Genomic DNA, 26,459 nt, shown 5'->3' with positions numbered 1-26,459 from the left:
GGCCAATTCTGCCGCCTTAAGCGAAATTGCACACAACATAAAGACTATGAAGATCAGAGTGCTTTTATGAAGAAAAAATTGCTTGACAAAAAATACCCAGCGTCCCTAGTTAACCAAGCGTACAACTATTACCATGATCCAAAACCTCAGACAACCGTCCAAAAAACAGTACCAATACAGCAGACCAGGTTCATAACAAAATTCCACACCAGTCATAAAGACATGGAAGCAATCCTCAAGAGACACTGGCCCATTCTATTAGAGGACGTACATCTAAAAACTATATTACCAGAAGTTCCCACCACCACCTACCGTCGAGCCACAAGCATTAAAAACAAAATCGCTCCGAGTAAATTGAAGAAAACACCCACACAAGAATTCGTCCCAATGATCTCTATACTAGGGATGTATCAATGCAAAAAACCCACTTGCAAAACTTGCAAATTTGTTGAACATGGGCAAAAGAGTTTTTGCAGCAAAGGAAAAACATATACATTCAAAGAATTCTACAACTGTGGGTCTGAATTCGTGATCTATGCCCTACACTGTCCTTGTGAACTTCTTTACGTTGGTCGAACCATAAGGCCTCTGCGCCAACGTTTTGGTGAACACAGAAGAAAGGTAGAGGGAGGCAGGGACAAACATAGTGTCCCACGTCATTTTCTAGAACACCATAACAAATCGACTGATGGTCTGAGAGTGTGGATAATAGAGCAAATACCCAACAAACTAACTGAAGCTGAAAGATTCCATCGACTATGCGAAAGAGAAACTTTCTGGATATATACTCTCGATGCCCTTAGGCCAGGAGGCCTTAATGAAGAGCTTGAAGTCTCCACCATCCTTTAGAATTTTTTATCCATCATTTTTTATCCATTATCTTTCCGTCCTGTTCCGTCCATTTTTTCATTTTATATATATATGTTTTTATATATATATATATATATATATATGTATAGATATAATTATACCCAATTTTTATCCACATTTACATTTCTAAACATATAATACAGTATACCTTATATTACACACCCTCCTTACATATATTTTATATAATTTTCATATAATTTCATATAATATAATCTATTTTCAACTACACCAATAAAATTTATTTCCATAACACCTCTCCTCATCCTCACTTTTATTTTTATTTTTAATCTTATTTTTATTATTATTTTTATCTTTATTTTTGCTTTTATGTTCATCCTTATTTTTATTTTTATTTTCGTTTTTATTATTGATTTTTATTTTTATTTTTATTTTTGTCCTCATTATTTTTTATTTTTATTTTTACTTTTACAATTATTTTTATTTTTATGTTACCATATTCATCCCCCACCCCTTTTTTTGTTCCATATATCCACACTTCACCACCACAATAAAAATGTAACAATAAAAATTTAACATTTAAAAATGTCACCCTCACTTTTTTATAGACCAATATATTTTTTTATATATATGATTAAAATTTGTTTTTATATATATAATTTTTATCCATATTTTTTGTAATTTTGGCGCGTTATGCATGCACGTATAGTATTTCCAATATCCGGCATTCCCTCCCCATCTTTTTTCTTCTTTGGCTTAGTAAAGATCTCTTATAGTATTAATTCCTCTATATAGAGGACATTATACTATTTGGCCACAAGATGGCAACCTATGAGAGGCATATAAAAATGTGCTGTAGTGACCCCTACAGCCAGCTTGACAAAGGTGCGCGCTGTGTGTACGTTCCCCTATCGAACCACAGCACATGCACGGAAACGCGTCGCACATTGCTGTCTCCGGTCGATGACGTCACCATTCCCCCCGCAACCATAGCGTCCACAAGCGTGCGCTTCAACGTGCGCTCCGGCGGCTCCTCTGGCACATCTGTGCGCTCACAACCAAGCGCATGAACCCAGCTAGACAACACCAGCAACACAGCCAAATACCAGCGCTGTGACAGAGACCCAAGGACACTCAAATCTATCGGTTGGGCCCTGACGGAATCACAGGACAACAAACCACATGCCTGAAACTTTACAAATACAGTGAGTACTTTTATTTCTATCTCCAATACAAATAAATAGCTGTACAGTTTAACCAATGGCGCCTGCTCCTCTTTGATTGTTTCTTTCATTATAGGCATGTTAAACCTGTCTATTTCTTTGAAGATTTCCTTATAAATCATTTATTTTTATCACAAGGGATGCCACAGAGAAAATGAAACAAAAATTGTTATCACACAAAGCAAAGAGGCAGCTTGAGGATGTGCTCTGTTTAAAAAGCAGATGGTCTTGCTGTTTATTAAGCACGCTTTTATATTGTTTGTAAGATTTAGATATTTTTTAACTGAATCAGGATTTGTGAATATGCTATCTTATTTATGGATCTATGTTCTATAAAAGATTTTTAATGTACACATTTACATTACATGTGTATATTACAGCACTTTCCCTTGCAAAATTAAGACAGTTTTTGTTCCAAAGTAGAACTTTTGATAGAATAAGAGAGGGATATAACTCCTGTCGGTTTTTGCCATCTGTGTCCCATTGGGGAGATGTACCTTTACTTCCTGACCCATAGCCAAAAAGTGACAGGAGATTCCTGCAAATTAAGGGAATCCACAGGTCTCCAGATCTAATGTCTCCATTGGAAGGTTTCCCCTCTGTTTTGGGGACAACCCAAAATTTGGGATTTTCTTTTACTTTCACTTTTGATAATAACGGTAAACAGGAAAAATAGCGAGGATGAATCTCCCTAATAGCGAGGACGAACGAAAGCACAAACCGCAATAAAAACAGGTATTCTAATCTCTCTTCACTCAAAACTAACAAAAAATCTGTTATGTCTAGTGAAAAAATAATGTAATTTTCCTTGTTTTCATGGGAAGGTGTATATACAACAGTCCACAATTGTCTAAAGAGGGCTCACATATGAAACAAAATCCAACTGTCCGCAGTTCTAGTTGGTTCAAAATAAAAATGTGAGTTTTATCAAAGACTCTCAGGGGGGAAGGGTTGGCAAAACAGAAAATAATTTAATTATATTATAAAATATTATATAATATTCTAATATTAATATCATATTATAAGATATAAAAAAATAAATCAGCACAGCGCACATACTGTATACTGGGGAGCATTGTGAACCTGAACATATAACCATTGTATATAATAGAATAATGTAACAATGTAAGTTGGTTGTTTTTCTTGTATGCTGTGAAGTGTTTAGCTTGTGTGAAAGGTTTTACTTCACAAATATCCTGCCTTCGGTCTACCCAACCCTGTTCCAAACAACCATGCCAATATCACACCCATTCTTCGAAACCCTTTGGAGGTCCATCAGTTTGTTCTACCTTGCCACAATCAGTTCTGAATTGTATTACGTACTAAAAAATATTTGGGCACATTATAAAGTACAGTTACACAATGGGTACAGGTCTTCTATACCAAAAGTTGTTTTGTATAGATACATTCAATTACCATCACGCTATGGCAACGTTTTTTCTTGGATTATCCCTTATCTACACAAATTGTACAATATTGCATATTAATAGATACATAGATATAAATTTATAAACCCTGACACATAGGGTACTTTAAATTCTACAATATCCCTTTGCACTTTTTGGACTGATAAACCATATCAAGAATAAAGCCCTTAGATACTATGATAGACTTCAAGATCTGTTATGAGCAGAGCAGTGGATTCATAGGAGCAGGCCAGAAGTCTTTGGTGATCTTGTTCTGGTTTGTTTGCTAAACACCAGTAGGTCATAAAACTCTAAGCCCCAGTTCACACCAGTACATCCTGTGATGCGATTTGACAGTTCCAAATCACATGACACGTCACACCCCATATCATATCGCCACAACTCATGCCACAGCAATTGTGAAAACGTTTCCTGCACTACTTTTTACCGATTTCTTTGCCACTTGCATAGACTTCTGATAAATGAAGTCACAAGCTGCATCAGAAGTGTAAATTGCACTGATGTGTGTATTTGAAACCCCGCTAAAGTATCGCAATTTCAAAACCACACCAAAGTGAACGGGGGCTAAAAAGATAAAGGATTCAACTGCCAAAGCCCTTGGAGAGGGGCCGCTCCACTAGTCAGGAAAATATCAAAAAGTCGTACTTTTATATGTATGTGAAGATTGAGGCTATTTATTTCAAAATATTGACTAAGAGATGTGTCATGGCCACCTCTCCTTTCAGACCCGAACATCATTGCAGTAATTGTGTCTGGTCCCTCAAGCAAGATGATACATCGCATCCAGTAAGAAATGTCCCCGGATTTAGGGTCCCTTTACACTGTTCACATATTCTATCACCACCTCCAGGCTCCCATTGACTCCCCATAATCTTAACAGAGTGCAAGCACAGATAACATATATTTTGGGTGTCTGGTTTGGGAGATCAGTTCATTTTCACTGTTGATTAAATTTAGGGATCTAAACAGCTCTTCGATTACAAATTATAAAACGTTTTAGTTTAGGCCAGAGATACTTTGTAAGTCATTGCATGCCTTGTCTATACAGTATCTTTATGTTGTGGGTACAGTACCAGATCTGGATTTCAATTATACAAAAGCCACACTATACAGTTTTTTTTTTTTTTCTGTGACTGCAAACCTTTCTGCTTGCACATCTCCTAACAGCTTGTATATAAAAATGTGTTTTTAATGCCTGTATGCTTACTGTAGTCAGGAATGAAACGTGTTAAGGAAAGTGCCTTTGATTGCAGGGAGGGGCTAGAAAATGTATCATGCTGGAATTTGAGATTAGCTATGTGATCAAGAAGTTCTTTCAAGACAAATCGTTTGCTTGTTACCAAGTTATTTTTGTATTATACAAATATCTTTTTGAAGTTTAACATTTTAGAAGCTTGCACGTCTCATATTGTTACATACCGAGTAGTAGAGTCTCTTTTTAGGTGTCTGCACATCAGAATGGACAATTAGCACTCTTGCTGAGTGACCACTGAGATAAAAGGATAAGCTATCTAGAGATTGTACTGTTACTTTGTCAGTCTGAGAAGACTGATTTACTTTAATTGAAAGAGAATCGCACACTGAACACACAGTGCTAGGATGCTCAATGTTAGGCTGACCACATTGAAATATCCCAAAAACCATAACAGACTATACGTTTAAGAGGAACACTTGGGTAACTATGCACATCATTTAGGACTTCCATTTGAACTTCTTCTACATACCAGCCCCTAAACTGTGTGCTTTTATCTGAAACACCCTTATCAGTCTTGGCAAAGTATTTGAAGGTTAAAGAAGAGTCTTAAAGTGGAACTCCATCCTAATTTGTATTTATTTTTTGTTTTAAGTAGAGTATAGTTAGAATCTATGTTTTTTTTGCTGTCTTTGCCCAACTGAAGAGCGACTTTCTCTCTTTTCCTGTTTCGATGACAGGAGAGTTCTTTCAAACAGGCACAAAACAGCATTAATTTGACCATTCACTTGGCTAAAACCTCCTTCAGCTTTTTATTGTTGTCTGGTATGTTGTTGGTGATGTCCTCTCTCTTTCTGTCCTGGTGAAAATGTGTCAAAAGCATAAGAGTTAAAGGGACATCTCCTCAATGAAGGACATGGCAAAAAAACCTAAGTACAGTATTAGCCTTTCTCTATCTAAAAATGAAAAAGAAAAATGTTTGATCAGAGTTATACTTTAATAATAACTACTAACTAAGCACAAGAAACAAGGACATCAAAACCATCAAATACAATTTTAGAGCCCACTGTAAAAGAATCATGGACCATTCAATATATTTTTGTAGTTTAAATCAGTGGTCATCAACCCTGTCCTGCAGGGCCCACTAACAGGCCAGGTTTTATGTATTACCTTGGGGAGATACAGTCTAGAATGCTGCAATCACTGAGGAGCAAATGATATCATCTGTGGTGTATTTCAGTTATCTTGCAAACCTGGCCTGTTAGTGGGCCCTGCAGGACAGGGTTGATGACCACTCCCTTCTTAAGCTTTCATTACATTTTAAGAGTCTGGCACTAGAACTTTCTACCAACATCTTAATAAGAAACATCTATTATAAAAGGCAACTTGGTCTATGATTAATAAACAAAATGTATTCCTTACGCATATTACTGAAATCGTTTTTAAATATGTTATATCTGTCTTCCCTCGGGCTAAAGAGAATTTAAAGACATGCCTACACTTAAATTCTTGTAAAGTTTCTGCCATGAACATAAAGCCTTGATCTTGTTCTGTCATCAGACTTTTTCTTTCATCTTTTATGAGAACCCTGCTGTGCTGACATTGTGAAGACTACTGATTATTTGTTTATCCACAAAACAGATAGAAAACATCAGGTCAAACAGGACATCAATGGCCTTATTTAATAAGCCGGTGTAGAACGCGGTGATGCTGTGCCAAGAGCAGTAACACAAAGTAAGCAATTTTAGGATCATTGAAGTTCGAGAAATCCTGATTTGTCATTAGAGGTTACTGTACTTGGCACGTTGGTTTTTGACCTTATAAAAAAAGACTTTGTGTTCAAAGCAATGTTCCTCAGGTGTCATTCATTTATTGAGTCCACACTACGTGCATGCTTGAGGAGACTTAGTTCTGTTTTAAAGTGGCCTATAATAAAGCATTGCGAACAAGCAGGATTATTAATGCAGAAGAGACATACCATTTATCTAATGCATTAAAGACTCCTACTTGCCTGCCTGCCACTGTAAATTCAGCAATGTTGGGATGACCGAAACCTCACACATGTGTAAGAGTGATGTCAGCCTGACCAAACAAAATGCTCAGAGATCGGTACCTGGAAGCTGGCCAGCCGAACATGGTAGTGACCAATGGAGCGCTTCAGGACAGGAGTGAAGGTGAGTATAGGTCCTTTTTAATAAAGGAGCCCTGGGCCCTTCAAACAGTATAACACACTAACATAGTGTCCTGCTTTTTTTTGTTTAATATGTGTTTATTTAAGGAAATATCAAACAGAATAGATAGAGATAATACAAGCACCTTCTGTAGAAACACGTACAGGTACAAATTCAAGCAAATATCACACGTAGACCATCAGGGACAGATTTGTTTTTTTTTTTAAAGTGAGAGGTGTAACCACATATAGTAACCTGGGTCCGGGTAGGCATGGGAAAAATGATTTACAATCAAATTATTAAATTAGGTAGAATGAGGGTTTAAAAGAAAAGAACAAAGAACAGGGGAGGAAAGAGGGATACAGAGACGAGATTGGGAGAGGCAAAAAGATGGGGTGCTGGTAACCAATGGAGTGTTTTAACCTTCACAAGCAGAATTTGCAACTAACAGCAGTGGAGTAATTATCATACAGAAAAAAATGTAAGTTAAGAGGCACCATTTGGCTGTACAACTTCAGGGGATACAAACATGATGTCTTTGTATCTTTGCCCATATTATGGTGTGACACCTAACATTACCTCTAGCAATATGGGTGAGTTCCTCCAAGAGACAGACTTCATGTACTTTTTGTAGCCAACTTTTCATTGAGGGAGCTGTAGGTTTAACCCCATAAGGCAGGTATGAGGGCCTTAGCTGTATTCAAGAGGTGGGGAGTGAAGGAACGTTTATATGGGCCGAATGGGCATGAGAGGCAGTGTTCCTGCAGTTCCTCCAACATGACGGGGAACATACAGTGTGGTTTAATTGGAGTACATTGCCATCTGGTTAGTAGTTTGGAGATTGGACCATTTTGGATGAGATCGAAGAAATATAAGCAAGTTGCAGGATTTTGTCTCTTTGCTTGTTGGTAAGATGAGATTTGAAGACAGCTTCCCATTTGACAAGGTATTACAGATATAGGGGGCCTTGCAGCTTGGTGAGAGCTTGGTGAGAGCCTTGTAAGTGTCCTGCTTTTAAGTAGATTTTAAACTTTTGGGCTAGAAATCACTAAATACAGTTATAGTATAACTAAACTATATATGTTTAACTAACTTTTTGGGATAATGATAGGGTGGTGAGGGGTTAGAACCATTGTCATGTTTTTATTGATGTACAGTATAGGTCGCTGTTATGGGGATTCACTCTCCAAAATTTTGAGTTGCCACCAAAACAGGAATACAGATTTAATCTTCCAGAGGGGACACTTTTTTCTATGACAGCTGACTAAAATGTGAACTCCCCACAATGGTACTATATGCTCTCATTTCTTGTTTAATCGACAGGATTAAACTGAAGGGAAATGTCTCTACTAAGACACAAATGGCAAAAAAACTCTCCTATTTTAAAATGTTTTGGCTTTTGATATACGGTATTATAATGGTCTACTTACATCTTTAAGGTGTATGTACAGCCTAAACTGTTTCTGGTACAGAAATATACAGCATTTTAGTTACTGACCTGGTTCTGCGAGAACCGGACATGTCACCAGACTTGTCACTATGGCAATGTGTGAGAGTACTTTTTAAGGGCTTGTGTGGATCGTCTCCCCACCTCCTGAGGAAGCCCAATCACGGGTCGCAACATGTCTAGGAGGGAGGAGCTGAGCCCATGACATCACTCCACTTCCTCGCCGATACAGGGTGATGAGCTGGCTGATGACAGTTACTGTTTAGTACTTTGTCAATTTGTTTTGTATGATGTGACTATCCCAAACCGATTGAGGAGGATTAAAAAGGTCTCCTAAAGGAGCTATTGCACTGGGATCATACAGAAGAGTGTGTGTTTTATATATTTAAGGTGAGCAGTTTTTTACCTGGTGATGGAGGTGCACGGAACCATGAAGAAGTGTTGAAGAAACTGGTGTTTTATAATTTATAATTTTACTGTTTGCATTTTGATAGGTGGTATATTTAGGTAATAATACATGTATTTGGAAGGTGTTGCGCTACACTTTTGAGACGTAAGTTATATTAAATACGTAGGGTGGAATCACTATTTAGTGTTTTAGCTGGTAGCACATGTTTTTTTAGTTTGTTTAAATATTCACATAAGGATTGAGCTGATTGTTATTAGGATTATTATATTAGTAAAGACTTTTTCTACTTAGATTTTGAGATTTACGTGAGGTGTACCAAGCAAGCTACGGTGTTGTTCACAAGATTGATATCTGTAAGTTGGAGGATAACTTGATGAATGTGAGATGAACATTTATCTAATTCAGGGCGTTCTCAGAAAATTTGTAGGACGATGCCTTTTGCAGACCTTCATTTCCAGCATTTGTCATCTACATTCAGTTAAATGCTGGCTAGAACCAATGGGGTCCTATACCACCTGGTTAGGAGCTTGTAATTTAGCTCTTACATATGTAGGCTTTGTGTGAAAAAAGTATCAAGTGTTCCGTCTGTTCTGCAGAGAAGGATGTGTTCAAGTTCCTCTTCCATTCCTGTGGAAAGAAGTCAGAGGGCAATTGAAGGGTAAATAGGAGCAGTTGGTGTGTCTTTGCTAGTATGCCCTCTAGAGGTTTTTGTTGGGCACATATTTCCTCAAAGTTGGAAAAATGTTTGCAGAAGGCTTTAGGTTGTGGTAGAGTGCTTAAGAAATGTGAGATCTGCATACGTTCCCAGAAGGCCCACAGCAAGAATTTCCAGGTCTATGTGGATGCATCAATTTGCCCAAGCGCTACACAACTGTTTTCTTGTTTTTCTCCAGCTAATACGTCTTTGTTAGCCATGTGAGCAGCTGGTCTTATTATTATTTTGTTTAAGCAGCGCAGTATAACCACCATTTATTGTTTTATGTGGATGCATCAGGCATCCACCAGCCTGTTTCATTGAAAAAGTAATTTGATCCGAACCTCCTGTGCTATATCTAGGATTGGAAAACGTTGTCATTCTGGCTTGGTGTGAATTTGGGGTGGCCAATGATACCAGACTTCAGGGAAGGGTGCGTAGGGGTATTCCATTGTAGGGAGATGTTGGCAAAAGTTCTCAGTGTGGGTCCAATTAAGGGGGTATTTCTGAGTGGTAGGTGAACATCTCCTCCTATCTATGGTGTGCCTGCGAGGGGGGAGGAATCAATGGTTTGGTCCCTGTATGGCAACCCCAGTCATTTATATGTGTTAGATGTGTGGCTTTATAAGACGGTCGAGTGAGGAAAACCGATCCCTCCTGTATGTTTGGGCGGTAGTAATATGTCCTTTGAGTTTCGGAGAGAGTCATCTGTCCATATAAATTTTTATAAATTCTGTTCGAAGAGTCTTCAGAAAGTTTTGTGCACTGGTAAAGTTAGCAATAGATAAAGTAATCTGGGTAAAGCATTAATTTTTAGCGCATTGCATCTACCAAATTAGGTAATTGTGGATTCACCCCAATTAGCAAAGTATTTTTTAAAGGAGCAAAGGAAAGGAAGAACATTGCTTCATAGGGGAATTAAACTCTGAGCATTTTTTTTCTATAAATGGGCTCCCTGCAGTTTTATGCCATAATGTGCTAGTATGCACCACATACTAGTACATTATGACAGACTTGGCTTTCAAAGGATACCCTCCAGTGTTATTCTGTCAGTGCTCAGACACTCCCATGCGTCCTGGTCTTCATTCCAGGTTCCCTCTGTTCGCTGCTTGAATGGCCGTGCTGTAATGATGTCACTCCCACGCATGAGAGTTGCTTCATCATGGCACAGAGTAGGTTCCAAAAAATAATCATAAAAAATGGAAAAAGTGCTGGCGTATACAAAGAAAGCACCTGACAGAGACAGTCATAATAAGTTAATTTAAAATGTGCATAGATGAAAACAACAGTCCCAATCAAAAGTGACATCCACTGCTGTGTAATGAGGAGTATCAGAAAGCTTCTATATTCACCATGTGGACCCTCATCAATAGTTAGATGGAGTCTTCCCAGAATCTATGGACTCCTAGAAAGTTACATCTGATCCTCATGATGCTTCTGATTTCTCAGGATTATAATGGATATATATGGCCATGATGATGGTACAAGATTCTTTATAGAATCAAAACAGATATGCCAACATAGTTTGAATCCATAAAACACATTTATTAAAAGTAAAGTACAAGGCTACTTACAGGAAGATCATAAAAACAGTGCTGTGAATATATAAAACCTAATAGTAAACAAATCCAGATATTCCAGAGATCGCATGCAAGCATGGCGACGTCACATGCGTTAGTTCATCGCAACGCGTTTCGTCATAGTTGGCCTCATCGGGGGTTCCACATTTTTTTATTTGAGCTGCACATGCACAGCTCAGTGTACACTACTGCTGACAGACAAGGGGAAGCATTTATGCCAGAAGAGACTATTAGGGTCCCTTCTGTCACAAAAAACATACCTGTCAGTGTTTTTTCATTTTTTTGCCGCTTTAAGTTGGTAAATACAGTAAAACAGGGGTTCTAACCCTTCCTGACTCTATCCAAAAAAAAAAAAAAAAAAACGTCTTGGGTATAAGATGGACATTCAGAGTCTTGCAAATATTTGTCCCCAGCTGTCTCTCTTTAAACAAAATATATAATTATTCTTAACTTCTTTTATGAGACATCAATTTATATATCGTAGCTGAAACAATAGCCAAATAATATGCCTTTTTGTTCAGGAATTACACGGGGAGCTGTTATTCACATATTCAGAACGTAACCTGCCAAAACTTCTCAGTAATTTGCAATTTTGTTTCCTCTGCTGGCTGGTAATACTTATATTTGGGTGATAAAGTTCTCTCCCTGCAAAAGCTGTCAATATTTTTATTCAATATTCAGTAATGTACTGCATAGCGACGCTTAAGCCACTCCGTGAAATTCAATCTGGGACTTGGTTTACTGTATTATTCCAATGCATCAGCATTTTGATTGCATTAAAGGTATATTATTTTCAGGGGTCCCCATTTGTCTGTTTTCCAGACTCTGGTAATACGTTTAGTGGAAGTACAAAGGAATGGTAAGGATTTTTATCAGTAATCTCTAGTGTTTAAGGATGAAATTATTCGTTTTTTTTTTTAAAGCTCTAATTTAACTTGTGGCATTTATTAGGAGGCAATTAAATGTGTAGTTATGTCTGTAAATGATAGGAAGGCTTCTAAATAACGATCAAATTAGATTTATCAGTTCTATTCTGCAGCTAGAGGCGAAATATGCTGAGGATTCAATATGGGTATTAGATATGCATTTTTCAAGGAGATACAGTAATAAGATACATGGTACCCAACACTTAATGAGATCTTGTATTGTGTTTTTTTTTTTTTTTTCATTCTGGCATAGCACCGGAATACACTTTTATTCGGACATATATTGAAGGGTTGCTACGATCATCAGTCACTGTAGTAATTAGCCTTTTCAGCGTGAGATAAGTGCATCCTATGTGCACGGTAAACCCCGAAGCTTTATATCTTTAAATTACTTTTTTTTTTTTCATTTTTTGTTTTTTTAATTTTTTTTTATATTAGCGATGCAGTCATTTGTTTTCAGAAGTACAAAAGCTCTCTTTTATTGATAATTTGAAGGAAACTCCACTTTCATTAAAAATTGATATCGCATACATAATTGCTTCACAAGCCACTTTGTTGGGCAATCCATTACGCTTTTGCAGAGGCTGCCAGTGCTCAGAGGATTAAAACTCTGCCTGAGTGTGGACAGGATAGGGCAATGTAAAACAGCCACAGACTGCTGCTGTATTATGTTTTTGTATATACCCTATCAATCATAAGTTCACGACCACCCACCTAACATTGAGGTCCCCCTTTTGCCCTGACCCGTCAAGGCATGGATGCCACTAGACCTCTGAAAGTATGCTATGGTATCGGGCACCAAGCCGTCAGTAGGAGATCCTTTAAGTCTTGCAAGGTGTGGCCTCCATGGATCAGACATGTTTTTCCAGCACATCCAACATCTCAAACTTGTTGTTGTGTAGTGTTGAGCAGAATATGCCATATTCGATTTCGCGATATATCTCGAATATATATTCGAATATTCGAGATATATTCGCTAAATTCGAATATTCGTGATATTTTATCGAAATTAAATGATTGCGATTTTTCGCTATTGCGAATGCGAAAATAATTGCGATTTTTTGATAACTGCGGTAGGAGCACACTGATTGGCTCAGAATATTCGTGATATTTTATCGAAATATCGCAACATGCGAATGCGATATTTATTGCGCAATTTCGACAAATGCTGTAGGAGCACTCTGATTGGCTCAGAATATTCGTGATATTTTATCGAAATATCGCAACATGCGAATGCGATATTTATTGCGCAATTTCGACAAATGCTGTAGGAGCACTCTGATTGGCCCAGAATATTCGTGATATTTTATCGAAATATCGCAACATGCGAATGCGATATTTATTGCGCAATTTCGACAAATGCTGTAGGAGCACTCTGATTGGCTCAGAATATTCGTGATATTTTACAATACAAAATAATTGCGAATATTCGGCAAATGCGGAAGGAGCACTCTGATTGGCTCAGAATATTCTTGATATTTTACAATACAAAATAATTGCGAATATTCGGCAAATGCAGAAGGAGCACTCTGATTGGCTCAGAATATTCTTGATATTTTACAATACAAAATAATTGCGAATATTCGGCAAATGCGGAAGGAGCACTCTGATTGGCTCAGAATATTCGTGATATTTTACAATACAAAATAAAAAGTGTTTTGCATTGGTGGTGATTCTTTACTCTATCCATCTGTCACAGCCATTTGTCAATCAAACACTTTGAAGATTGAACACGTTCATGCTGCATGCTTTGGACTTTTTTTCACTTCACATATCAAAGACATTTTTATGAAAGATTATTTTTCTATTATTGGGACTATATTTCTTTATATATTTGTTTCACTGTGTATTTCATAAGTTATTTGTGCTTGCTTATTTTATAATTTGCCCACATGTCTTGTCACTAGACATATTTTTTATTCTTGTAGAGCGACTCCATTTTCTGTCTTGTATTAATTTATGTTGTATAACATTTTTGAGTTGCTGCTGTATTCTCCCCTTTTTTAAGGTATGCGCAATTTTTTCCTTCTTACAAAAAATAATAATATCAAACATACAAATATTCATAACATACACATACACAAAGCCCCCCCCTTTTGCATCAGAGACAATCAGAGTTCTCCTACCACAGTTATCGAAAATTCGCAATCATTTTCGCATTCGCAATAGCGAAAAATCGCAATTTTTTTTTTTTTCAATTTGGCAACATAAAAGGATCGCCTCAGCTTAGCTACTCGGCCCAGGGTCTCTAATCATACCAGCAATGCTTTTAGACGTCGATAGGATGTGATCTGTTTTAAAAATCAAATTGAAAAAATGCGAATATTCGGAATTGCGAATATTCACCGCGAAATTCGAAATATAGCGCGATTTCTCGAATATGCTATATTCGAGTCGAATATTCGCAATGCGAATATTCGTGAGCAACACTATTGTTGTGTTCCCCAAGCCATTTTTACAGTGTGTCAGGATGCATTATCTTACCGAAAGAGGAGCATACGGTAAAGGTTTTGTTACGGTATACGGTATGTGAAGCCACACTGCTGCACTAAGGCACCTTCCAGATGTGTGATCCCTAATTTTTAACTAGCTGAGCTCCCAAGGCTTTGTATAGCTTTGTATAGCAATGAAAAAATTGAGAATAAGTCAAGAGAAGGCATGCATTGGAAGTAACTGCTTATGCCTTAAAGGGGTTGTAAAGGTTCATGTTTTTTCACCTTAATGCATCCTATGCATTAAGGTGAAAAAACATTCGGCGATTGCAGGCCCCCCGGTTTACTTACCAGAGCCATCAGAAGTCCCATGTTGAGAATGCGCTTGATGTCGGCCTGCTCTTCTCAGCTCTTCATTGGATAGATTGATAGCAGTGCAGGGCTGGGGGCGGGGCCGAGTCCTGTAGTCGAAGGCTATGGACGCCAGATACAGGACTCGGGAGCGTGCCCGCAATGTAACCCCCTTGGGAGAACGCTTCCCAGAGGGGTTAGCTGATGCGGGGAGGAGCCGATACAGCCGCCGAGGGACCCCAAAAGACGTGGATAGGGGCCACTCTGCAAAACTATCTGCACAGTAGTATAACATGTTTGTTATTTAAAAAAAAAAAAAAAGTAAAGCTTTACAATGACTTTAAGGACTTATTCACACCTACGCGTTGCTGATCTGCATTTGATCTACTTCAAGCTGCTTTTGCATTTTTATAGACTTGCATGGGAAGACAAGCAGTTCTAACACGAGGAAAAGCCTGTCAACACTGCCCCTAATGATGTGCAGCCATTGCTGGAGCAAGTGCATGTAGATAGGAAGTTGCTGCAAAGAGGATGCATCATATCAGAAGCACAGGCCTTTTACTGTGCACTTTCCAGCTGTGCCATGTTATGTTCATTGTCTATATCCCCTGCGTGGGATTATTGCAGCTGTTCTTATTTCTTGAAAACTTCTAATAAAAAAGATTGTACCAGAAATCAGCAGCACAGAAATGCGGAAAAGATTAATGCCCAAATCCGGGCAAAAAAAAATGATATATTATATATTTGTCTAGAGATTGGAGAACCGAGATATACCTACCCAATACTCTGATCCTCCCCACACAAGACTGGTCCCTGTGGCTTCTGCCCTCCCATCATCTAGTGGCCTTGTGCAGTGGACTATTCTTGATGTTGTCTCACCCAAAGACCTGCTCTGGATGTGAGGACAGAAACAGTCCACCACTGAATCGCGAGGGAGCGCCGTTTGCCGGTAGAATGTAAGAATTGGGTGAGTATACAGCTTTCTCTTTAGCCCTGGACAAAACAAGCAGTTAGCCTGTGCCGTGCGGGCACAGCCACACTCCATGGGAATTTTTTTCTTTTTTTTTTCTTTGCAGAGTTTGGCTTTAAGAGAAAGTGACAAAAACAATGCAAATGACTGCACGTTGGTAGTACTTGTTCTTTCTATCTTTCAAAACACTTCTAAATTCTTTAATATCCATTTCATGGTTTACTTTAAAAACAAGTCATTTGTTTGATGCTATGTAATTGTTTTTACTGTTTCTGCTTTTTGACTTGTTGCACTATATGCACTGTATATCAGTTGTGTGAAAAAGTATTTTTTTACATATTTTTTACACTTAAATGATTCAGATCATCAAACAAATTTTAATATTACATAACAATAAAATGTATCAAATTGCATATACTATAATAATTATAGTATATGCAATTTGATGAATTTTATTTTTGCACATGTTTACGTTTTAGATTATTATTTGCGCTGCGCTTTTCTTTGTTTTAAATTTTTGTATCAGAATTTGTGTGATTCTAATAGTGTTCAGCTTGCATCTGGGGGGTATACATTTATTTATTCATGTATTTTCACATTTATTTTAGCGCTGATTGCACTCTCTTGCTTGTATTGCATAACAATAACCTGAGTAAATCCAAAATGCAGTTTTCAAATTATTATTTCATTTTTTTAAGAGAGAAAAAAGCTGTTCAAACCTGCCTGGTCCTATGTGAAAACGTAATTGCCCCCTCCCATGCTGATTCATGAATGAACTGTTATTAACCACATCTTTTTGGAAAGCAGAGTTAAATTCCACTTGCCACATCCAGGCCTGATTACTGCCAGACCTGTTGAATCAAGAAATCACATAAATAGAAGCTGTCTGACAAAGCGAAGCACGCTAACAGATCACAAAAAGCCACACATGATGCCACAATCTAAAGAAATTCAAGAACAGATTGTATCGGTCTAGGGAGGGTTGCAAAGCCATTTCTAAGGCTTTGGAACTCCAGTGAACCACAGGAAGAGCCATTATCTACAAATAGCGATAACTTGGAACAGTGGTGAACCTTCTCCGGAGTGGCCGGCCTACAAAAATGACTCCAAGAGCATGACAACGACTCACCCAGGAGGTAATAAAAGAACCCAGAACAACATCTAAAAAACTGCAGGCCTCACTTGCCTCAGGTAAGATCAGTGTTCATGATTCAACAATAAGAAAGAGACTGGGAAAAATTGGCATCCATGGGAGATTTCCAAGGCTAAAGCCACTGCTGGCCAAAAAAAACACAAAGGCTCATCTCACGTTTTTCAAAAAACATCTTATATCCGGCCATCAGTTTGTGACCTCAAGCTCAAGTGCACTTGGTTTATGCAGCAGGACAATGATCCGAAACACAACAGCAAGTCCACCTCTAAATGGTTCAAACAAAGCAAAATTTAAGTTTTGGAGTGGCCTAGTCAAAGCCTGAACTTAAATCCAATTGAGATGCTGTATCATTATGACCTTACACATTCATGCTGGAAAACCCTTCAATGTGGCTGAAACCATTCTGCAGAGAAGAGTGAGCCAAAATTTCTCCACAGCAATGTGAAAGACTAATTTTCAGTTATCGCAAACGCTTGTTGCAGTTGTTGCCGCCAAGGGTGGCATAGCCAGTTATTAGGTTTAGGGGGCAATTACTTTTTCACATAAAGCCAGGCAGGTTTGGACAGCTTTTTTGCCTTAATAAATGAAACCGTCAGTTAAAAACTGCATTTTGTATTTACTCAGGTTATCTTTGTGTAATAATAAAATTAGTTTGATGATCTGAGTCATTTAAATGTGACAAATATGCAAAAAAAAATCAGAAAGGGGGCAAATACTTTTTCACACAACTGTATGTTTTGTATATTTATCTTCAATGAAAATAATGTTAGTTTTATTTTCTTACAGCAAACAACATTTGTTTCTATGGAGAATGTTCTTACTACTGCTCAACGGAACACGCTTTGTGCGGGAAGCCAGATCAGATAGAAGGTTCCTTGGCAGCTTTCCTCCCAGACTTATCTCTTGCGAAAAGGAAAACATGGAGGAATCCATGGAGGCGGTCATATCACAAGCGCAAAAAAGCAGAGTATGTAGATCTTTATTAAAATATTATGTGTTAAATAAAATGTAACATTTCAGTGAGCTTCTAGCAAAGGACATTTTTACTTTTTAAGCTACACAGAGCAGCCTGGATCCTCCTCCCCGTTGCCTCTCCAGGTCCTTGCCTGCTGCCGAGTGCCCATTAGCACTCATGCGTGCACAATCCTGAACTGGCTCTGTGTGTCCATTGACACACAGATTCTTCTCACTGGCTGTTATTGGCAGCAGCAGAAGCCAATGGTTTCCACTGCTGCCTCTCCGTCCAATAAGGAGAGATAGAGATCCCAGATGCTGGATCAACATCTGGCTCAGGTAAGTATTAAAGGGGGGGGGGGGCTGCAGGCAGAAGATTTTTTTACCATAATGCATAGAATGCATTAAAGTGAAAAAACTTCTGCCTTTAGAACCATGCTTAGGAATGTAGGTTCCATTGACATGAACAGGAATGATTTGCTAATATATCCCACAGTGGTGACAGAATCACGTGCATTGTGTGTTCCTCAAAAAAAAAAAAAGTGAATGATGTTCTGCCAGTGATTTTGTGGACTGGATTCCTTTACTCCCATCATGGGGTAAGGAATTCAATTCTTGCTGAGCTGTTAGTTAACTGGTAAAAAACAGTCCAGAGGATCACTTACCAATTTTACCTGATAGGGAAACACAGTATTTCCTTAATGGGGTAGTGATGTCATATATGGGGCAATCATTAACAGCACCCCACCTCACCAGAGGAACTCAAAAATTGTAACCCTAACAAATCTATCTATTGCATTTAGCCATCTACTTATGAGAAAAGAGCTTGGCTCTTCTTTTTTTTTTCTGTAGACTTCAGATATGAGGATTATTATATAAGAATGATATGGGTTTATTTTTGTGATAGTCCTCTTGATAAATATGCAAAAGGAGGAGAGAGAAGCGCCAAGCCAATCCTTTAAACAGCTTAGGAATTTATTCAGTATATAAGTATAAAACAACACTAAAAACTTGCGTGGAAAATGTTGGAGCACTTGCAGAGTGCTAGAGCGGGTGGGAACTTCCACATGCAGTGTCACAGGAGCAAAGGAGGGCCGCCGAAAAGTCTCTATTGAGGGATCCATGAGCACCGCGTGTTACCTGCAGCTGGAGCCTCGATAAGCCTCATGGAGATGTCAGCTGTGTGTCTCTGGGTGTGAGTGGTCCAGGGCTGCAAACTGGGGAGCCGCCCACACGCTGATCAGGCTTTTGCCCGGCCAAATCACTTAGGAATTCCGACAGTATTCCATCAGAGAAAAATAGAACATGTTCTACATCTAATTTTCCGATGAAAAAACTCTAATGGGGCTACACACGATCGGAATATCCGATAGGAAAAGTCAGACTGACTTTTTCCATCGGAAATTCTGATCGTGTGTACGCGGCATTAGGCTTATTAAAATGTCCTTACATTTTGGGGGGAATACTGATAGTTTTAGCATTTGCCAAAAGGCTTGTTCTGTTTCTTTGTGCTGCTGCTGTGGGCTGCTCATATTCACTCTATTCTAGTTTAATAAAACATATCGATATATCCCATGCAGATCTTGTTTCAAACACTGCTCTGTAGGCAGGTTTACCATCATAAAAAGATTGTTCCACCACTTTTGTCAAACTCTTGTTTGGTTGCCTGCACTAATATAGGATAGTGTGCTTCATATACCAGAGCATCTCATTAAACCCAGTTGCATATCCACGAGCATGTATTCTGTTTAATTGCTTGCAGTCCTTTATTGCATGGCAACACCCATTCTAGACCAATGCCTAATGCTTAGCAGAAGTGGTTGGTAATAAAAAAACAAATAGGTTTCAGCTGCAAATAAAATGCATCATATTACATCCATCCTAAATATGCTTTGTAGGTTATATTTTACAGTCTCATTTCTCTTTGGAAACACAAATCCTCGAGACAACTGTGCAGGAAAAGTACAGCATGCTGCATATTGAAGTAATTGATGGAAATGCATTCTATTAGTGGACTTAGATGTAGTAATGGAGAAATTGATATATTCCCACCTAATGGATATATAGCACTTAAGGCGGTTCTGTTTATGAGCATCTATAAGCTTATCAGGGCCAGTGTGCTAGCCTATTGCATTACATGTCTGTGTTCTGCTCCATTCATCACTACTGGCAGCTTTGTGGATATGATTTCCGAAGACTTATCCCTTCAGATCTTATTAGAGGGGAGAACAGAGAAGCGCAGTGGGTTGGCAAGGCTGATGTGTCATCAGATTATTGCCTAGCATTAACCCTTTTAGGGTTTGGTCTGTTCTAGCTTCAACAATAGATGTAAAAATATTAAAGGACCAGTAAGCCTAAATGATAATGAACAGAGCAACCCCTAGTCAACTATTAAGGCTATCCAGGCAAAATGTCACTGTACTAGAGTCAGAAAGTACACCCAGTTTACCTTAAAATGTGTTTATGGACATATTCGCAAGGCACAATATTTCATTTGAGGGCCACAGTCCCTTGTCATATGAGTCTATGCTGTCCTATCTCCATTTCATACATGAATGTTTGTTGCATATTGGGTATTTTTCTCAAAAATAGCAAAAAGTTTGAAATTACGTATATGTATGTGTCTGTATTTTGGTAGACTCAGATTCATCCAGAAAAAGGGGATACCGGCAATTATTATATAATGTTTATATGTTCTCAATGCCTGGTCTGGCTGCACGTTTTGGTTATAGCCACAGCTTGTGAGGTTACCCATTCTTCCTTATGGCAGAGAGAACCATTGACTATCTGCTGCAAAGATTTCCCAGGGCACTCACTTTGCACCTTAACACATCATTGGGTACTTTTAATTAAGCCGATGGCCAAGCGTAGATTGTCTGAAACCACCGAAGATTAGGAATGTTCACATCATAAAAAAAATAAAAAAATATTTCTCATTATTTACATATTTGAGGTTTTCTAAGTACTGTAGCAAATCATATCCTTCTTTCCCCTTTAATTTGTTTTGAATGTCCATCTTAGAAATTGTCTGTTTCATCATTTAGCTAACGAATGCTTCCATGACTTCCTCCACTGCTAATGCTTAAGCAACTGTTAACAAAAGAACAGACCGACTGCCGTGCTTACAAATATCACTGCCTTAATTAGACAGAATGTAAAAATAACTCAAAAGGGGATGTGATGCTCCAGAGAATTCTTCCATGCATTAGTCATTTGGCTTCCAAATAAATAAAGCAGATACATTATACAATGAAATGAGACCTAATGCTACAGAGAAAGGCCTTTTATTGAAAGCAAAATTGACTTTAAAGCTGGCTTTAGATGTGGCTTCTATCAGTTCAGGTTTACATTATTGACTAACAGCACAAAAAAGTTGTGCTCTACAAATTAAACATTACTCCATTGGTTTTGGAATCCACAATAAGCAGTAATTCCTTAAATGACTATATACTGATAGAACCGTTCACTAATTTATAAATACTCTCACATTGGGCCTACAGGCTGGAAACTCTGCCAACTGCTAGACAAGGTGGATTGTCAGTGTATCTGTGAACCTTAGCATGCACTTTTAATAAAAGGCAACCCAACGATAAATAGAAACATCTTAACACAGTTGGTTGAGCATAATATTTAACTAATTCAAACGTTAGAAATTTTCAGAAGCTTTATAGTTTATAGACTTAAAGCAAACCTACCATATAATTCTGACTTCTTCCACATGTACAGTGTTTGTAGAAAATAATCACCCCCCTACCCAATCAGACCCTCAATTCATCTCTACCGATCGGCAGATGTAAACAAACTGTTGTACATTTACGCTCACTTACCTCCAATCCGATCCTCTAAAACATTCATCCCCTTCTATCTGGGTGGATCGGAGGGCCTATAGAGTAGCCGTGACTTGTCATCTGCCTGCTCCGCTCATTGTGGCCCGCGACTGGTTACCAAGTTGCCTAAGTGGCTCTCGCTCTTCAAAAGGTTGGGAACCCTTGCTTTAGATAGAAGACGGTCTCTATATGATGTTTAAAACGTCATAATGGGAAATCTTTTCTGAAGTATAAAGGATATTGTCAGCAACCAGAACTCATCAAAAGTAGGGACAGGAAAATATCTGATAGTGCAACGTTTAATAGCATCACCAGCAGGATAAAAACTAAACAATCCAGATACATAAAATCAGTACAATACAGCACTATCATAAACAGCATATAAAAACATCCAATGCAAATCCAACAGGTCACTTTTAGTGCACCATATGAAAACTTTTAGGACGCCCAGCGATCACATGGATAGAAGTGTTGTACTATGATCACGTCCTACATGTTTTATCACCAAGAACTTCCTCTTATTTAAATTCCACTATTTTTAGGAAGTGGTAAGTCTAATCTTCAGCCTTATTAAATTCCCTAATAAATATATTTTTCTGTGGTTTAAGTCATACCGCCAGCCACAGGAAGAATACAGTAAATATCTTTTTTTTATGTTATATTCAATACTTCAAAGCTGGCTGCATTCATGCAATATCAGTGTGTCCAGCTGGGGTTTGAATGACTACATTCTTATTGACATCCATGGCTCAAATCACAAAAGAATGTACCGGTGTCTGCTGCATGGAAATACTATTGTATGTTTCTTTAAAGCTGTGCTGTATGATTCTGTAAATCACAAAAGAAATTAGACCTGACAACAAGCCATAATGATATGACAAATAAAGCTTGATTTAAAAAAAAAAAAATTTTGTCTTGATATCTTTGCTTGTATAGTAACTTCCAAACAATACCCCATAGTGACAGAAGCAATGAGCAGCATCTGTCTGACAATGACTTTTTTTTCTAATTTATGGACATGAAAAAGGACAATGAATATCTGTTTGAACATTTCGTTTTGTACATTTAATATGCTTTTTGCCGTATATAGTGGCTCACCGTGGTGTCAGATGAAACCCACTTTACAAATAAATAGGATGCCTTTGTTTCGGACATTGAACGTCATCCCTCAATAAGAGGATATGTAGCTAAATCCTTTTGTACAGAGAAAATGTTCCGCACATAATAAAGGAATCTCACACTAGGGGCTTGCTATGGAGAATGATATGGAAAATGTCTCATCATCCAGCTGATGGATTTGCTACACTGAATGAAAAAATCGGACTGTCTCATTATCTAGGAACTGGGTGCCATTCCAGGCTAGGCCCTAATGCAAAATTCATTGAAACTCCTTTCTTGAGAGCCAAGAGCTCATCTGGGGGTGCGGAGAGCAGTAGAGTGTTGAAAGATTTCTCCATGCCGCCTCAGTTATGTGTGAAGGATGAATTAACTCCTTCACGGACACTAAAAAATTGTTTTATCCACTTGCACTGCAAGTAGATGTCCTGGAAGTATCAAAAATTAGCCAGTGAAGCCAGCCAGTAAGTAATGGTAGAAACATAATATGGCTGTGCTAAAGTTAGAAAGGCAACTTGCATTAATACCTTTAAAGTTAAAGGGGTTGTAAAGGTTTGTTTTTTATTTTCTAAATAGGTTCCTTTAAGCTAGTGAATTGTTGGTTCACTTACCCTTTCCTTAGATTTCCCTTCTAAGGCCTCGTACACACGACCGAGTTTCTCGGCAAAAATCAGCAAGAAACTTGCTGTTTTTTTTTTTTTCCCGAGGAAACCGGTCGTGTGTACACTTTTTAACGAGGAAACTGTCGAGGATCTCGTCGAGCCAAAAAGAGAGCATGTCTTCTTTTTCCTCGACGGGAATGGGAAAATTTGGCTCGCCGAGATCCTCGACAGCCTAACAAGGAACTCGACGAGCAAAACGATGTGTTTCGCTCGTCGAGTTTCTCGGTCGTGTCTACAAGGCTAAAATGTTTTTTTTTCTTTGTTTTCTTTGTCTGAATTTCTCACTTCCTGTTCCTCCTCAGTAAGCTGTTCAGTAAGCTGTTCTGGCTGACTAAACACCGCTCGGATGAAGCAGGGTGTTTGTCACTGTTGCCAATCACTTTTCTGGGGAGGTCCTGTAGTCACTTTTTCTGAAGCTGCTGTCACTTTTTACAGATCCTCTGTAAATTACTTTCATGGGGAGGTGGAACAGAGATGGGGTTGCTGTCAGTTTTGCTAGAGCCAGTGCCAATCACTGTCTGGGGGGGAGTGTAACAGATCTGGGTACTTATTTTGTTGTTGCCAAAGTCATTACAAATCACTTTTCTGGGGACACGGAGCAGAGGTGGGGCTGCCATTTGCTTACATTCCAGAATCCCTGTGCCTGACATGCGATGTAGTTCTAGGCATGGGAGTGTGCATGTACAGATGTCTATGTCGGTACCTATGTCCAGAAGATAGTATCCTTCTGCAGAGAGGCAAACATAAGAAGTTGCTATAATGGAGAAAACTACCACAAAGACTGCACCGAGTAAAGTAAGATAAGGCATATTTATTAAGATTTATAATAACAAATTTGTTAAAATTTTTTTAGGAGGGTTTAATATCACTGAACGTTTAATGCAATTTTAAGCAGCAGATTTGGTGAGCCTGTCCCATGTGATTCTGAGTGGGACTACGGGCTGTTCTCATGATTCTGTGCTGTATCATATGATTCTGGGAAATGGTACACATGCTGGTGTGTAATTGGAGGGTCATACTGATGATAACGATGACAGTAAAATATGGTTTTAGCTCTGCCCACCAGTAATATTTTCTAGATCATCCTGAAACTTACAAACAACCTGTAAGAATGCAAACTAAGGTAATTTGTAAAGTCTATGAAATATTCTAAGTTTAATTGTTTTGATTACTGTAACCCAACTTCAGGAAGTCAAAATGCTGATCACATCTAAGCATAAGGCCCAATTAAAACTGAATGGGGAGGATTCAATAAAAACATTTGCAACATTTTTCTGGGTGAATGAATACAAAGCTTCCTCTGATTGGCTGAGGCATAGAGGCAGGCTGATGACATCACAACCTTTGACCCTGCCAAATAGAGGAAACTTCATTGTACTTCATTCACATAATACAAAGCTGCCTATGAATGGCTGAGCCCTGCTTTTTCCAGGTGCAAGACAGGAAGTCTATCTCAAAGCTGGAACCCAGCACTGAGTCCTGTATGTAGCTGAAGCTACATGCAGTACATACAGGGGGGGTTTACAAAAGCGGGAGCGTGAAACATCGGGTGCAGTTCTGCATAGAATCCAATCAGCTTCTAGGTTTTATTATTAAAGCTTATTTAAACAAGCTGAAGTTAGAAACTGGTTGGCTACCATGCACAGCTGCACCAGATTATTTGTGCACCACTTTTAGTAAATCTCCCCCCCCCCCAGTGCTTAGAGCCAGTGCAGCATTTAGTGAAGGAAAAAGTTTGATTGAGCTATTTAAAGTGAAAGAAAACATAGAAATCAGCTTTAAAACCAACTCTATGCTGGCGTACAGAGACAGGCCAGAGTGCTAAGAGTGAGGCCACTGTGTGTATACATCTTTGCATGATCCACAGCTTACCCCTACCATTGGCACAGATTGCTAGGATGCTATTGACTGCACAGTGTCACTGGTTGCTAAAATGCGGTCGGCTACAACATCCTAGCAACCAGTGATGCTTTGTGACTTGGTAAAAGCACCGAGGATGGAGTGTCTGGTCTCTGGGGTAGGAATACCCCTCATTGCAACACCTGTCCTGTGTCTTTGTGCAATATATTCATGTACTGTACCTGTTTCCGACGGGTACCTGCTGATGTTGAAGGCACCAAAAGTGTATGACACAATTCTAAAGAGTTTCTGCAACATTCTTTATGATATTCAGACTATGTGCCGTGGCCTCTTAAACTGTATTTCAACTTTTGATGTCAAATGTGAGAAAATCCCACCATATGTTTTTTACAGTATGTGTTCCCATTCACACAGTATACCTAAACATAATGAAAATATATATATATTTCTTAAGTTTTTTGATATAAGGTGTCATGGCAGATTCTGGTCAATTTCACTGTGTCTCTGCCCCTGTTAAGGCTGGGGACTCACTGAGCCATTCCTCATTGACATACAATAGTTCTACATGTTTAACCCTTTGTAGGGTTAATTACATTAAAAAAAAACACTCCACAGCTCCGTCCTAGATATTATAAAGCAGTGAGAGCTTGATAGGAATTTTAAAGCAGAAGTTTAGTTAAATAATATAACGTATAGATTATTTTTTTTTAACTTGTATGTGCAGGCAGCTGGATTCTGTAAAAATCTTCTGCAAAGCTGCCCTGTCCTCTTCCTGATGCTGAACTTTCAGTGGGGGTTAACATCTCCAGGTCTCCAGGCTAATTGCACTAAAGATGATCTTAAAGGGACTTGGCCCTCCTGCCCTCTCCTTCATTTAGAAAAGTTATTTTACTTATTACACTACCGATATCAGGAGATATGAATAGGGGAGAGAATCATGTGACTTTTAGTTCCACTTTAATGGCTGCTTTTTAATAATAAAACGTACAACCGTTTTGGAAAATGGCACCGAAACATGTCAGGAATGTATTCATACATATACGTAGAATGTTACTATAATTTATAATGTTATCAATAGCATTAACGTGTTCACTGTATCAATTATTAATTTATTGATTTATACATGACAAGGTTTATGGCAGGTCACATAATTTCTTTATTAAAAAGGCCAACTAGCCAGATGCCAGTAGACCTCATTTAGGTGTCTGATGGAAAATGTTTTTTGTTTCTCGCTTTT

At 38.4% G+C, this 26,459-nt stretch overlaps 1 protein-coding gene across 1 annotated transcript in view; it reads left to right on the top strand.

Annotated features, from left to right (window-relative positions):
- The window catches only part of FAM20C (FAM20C golgi associated secretory pathway kinase), a 244,045-nt gene that overhangs the window by 202,572 nt on the left and 15,014 nt on the right, over positions 1-26,459 (top strand). The window contains exon 6 of the mRNA XM_040356779.1: positions 17,590-17,770. Coding sequence (XP_040212713.1) covers positions 17,590-17,770 — 181 coding nt within the window. The remainder of the gene's footprint in view (positions 1-17,589; positions 17,771-26,459) is intronic.

The sequence above is a fragment of the Rana temporaria genome, chromosome 6, assembly GCF_905171775.1.
Source record: "Rana temporaria chromosome 6, aRanTem1.1, whole genome shotgun sequence".
In the NCBI taxonomy this organism is placed as follows: domain Eukaryota; kingdom Metazoa; phylum Chordata; class Amphibia; order Anura; family Ranidae; genus Rana; species Rana temporaria.
Note: the sequence above shows the minus strand (reverse complement) of the source record. Positions and strands in the feature narration are given on the sequence as shown.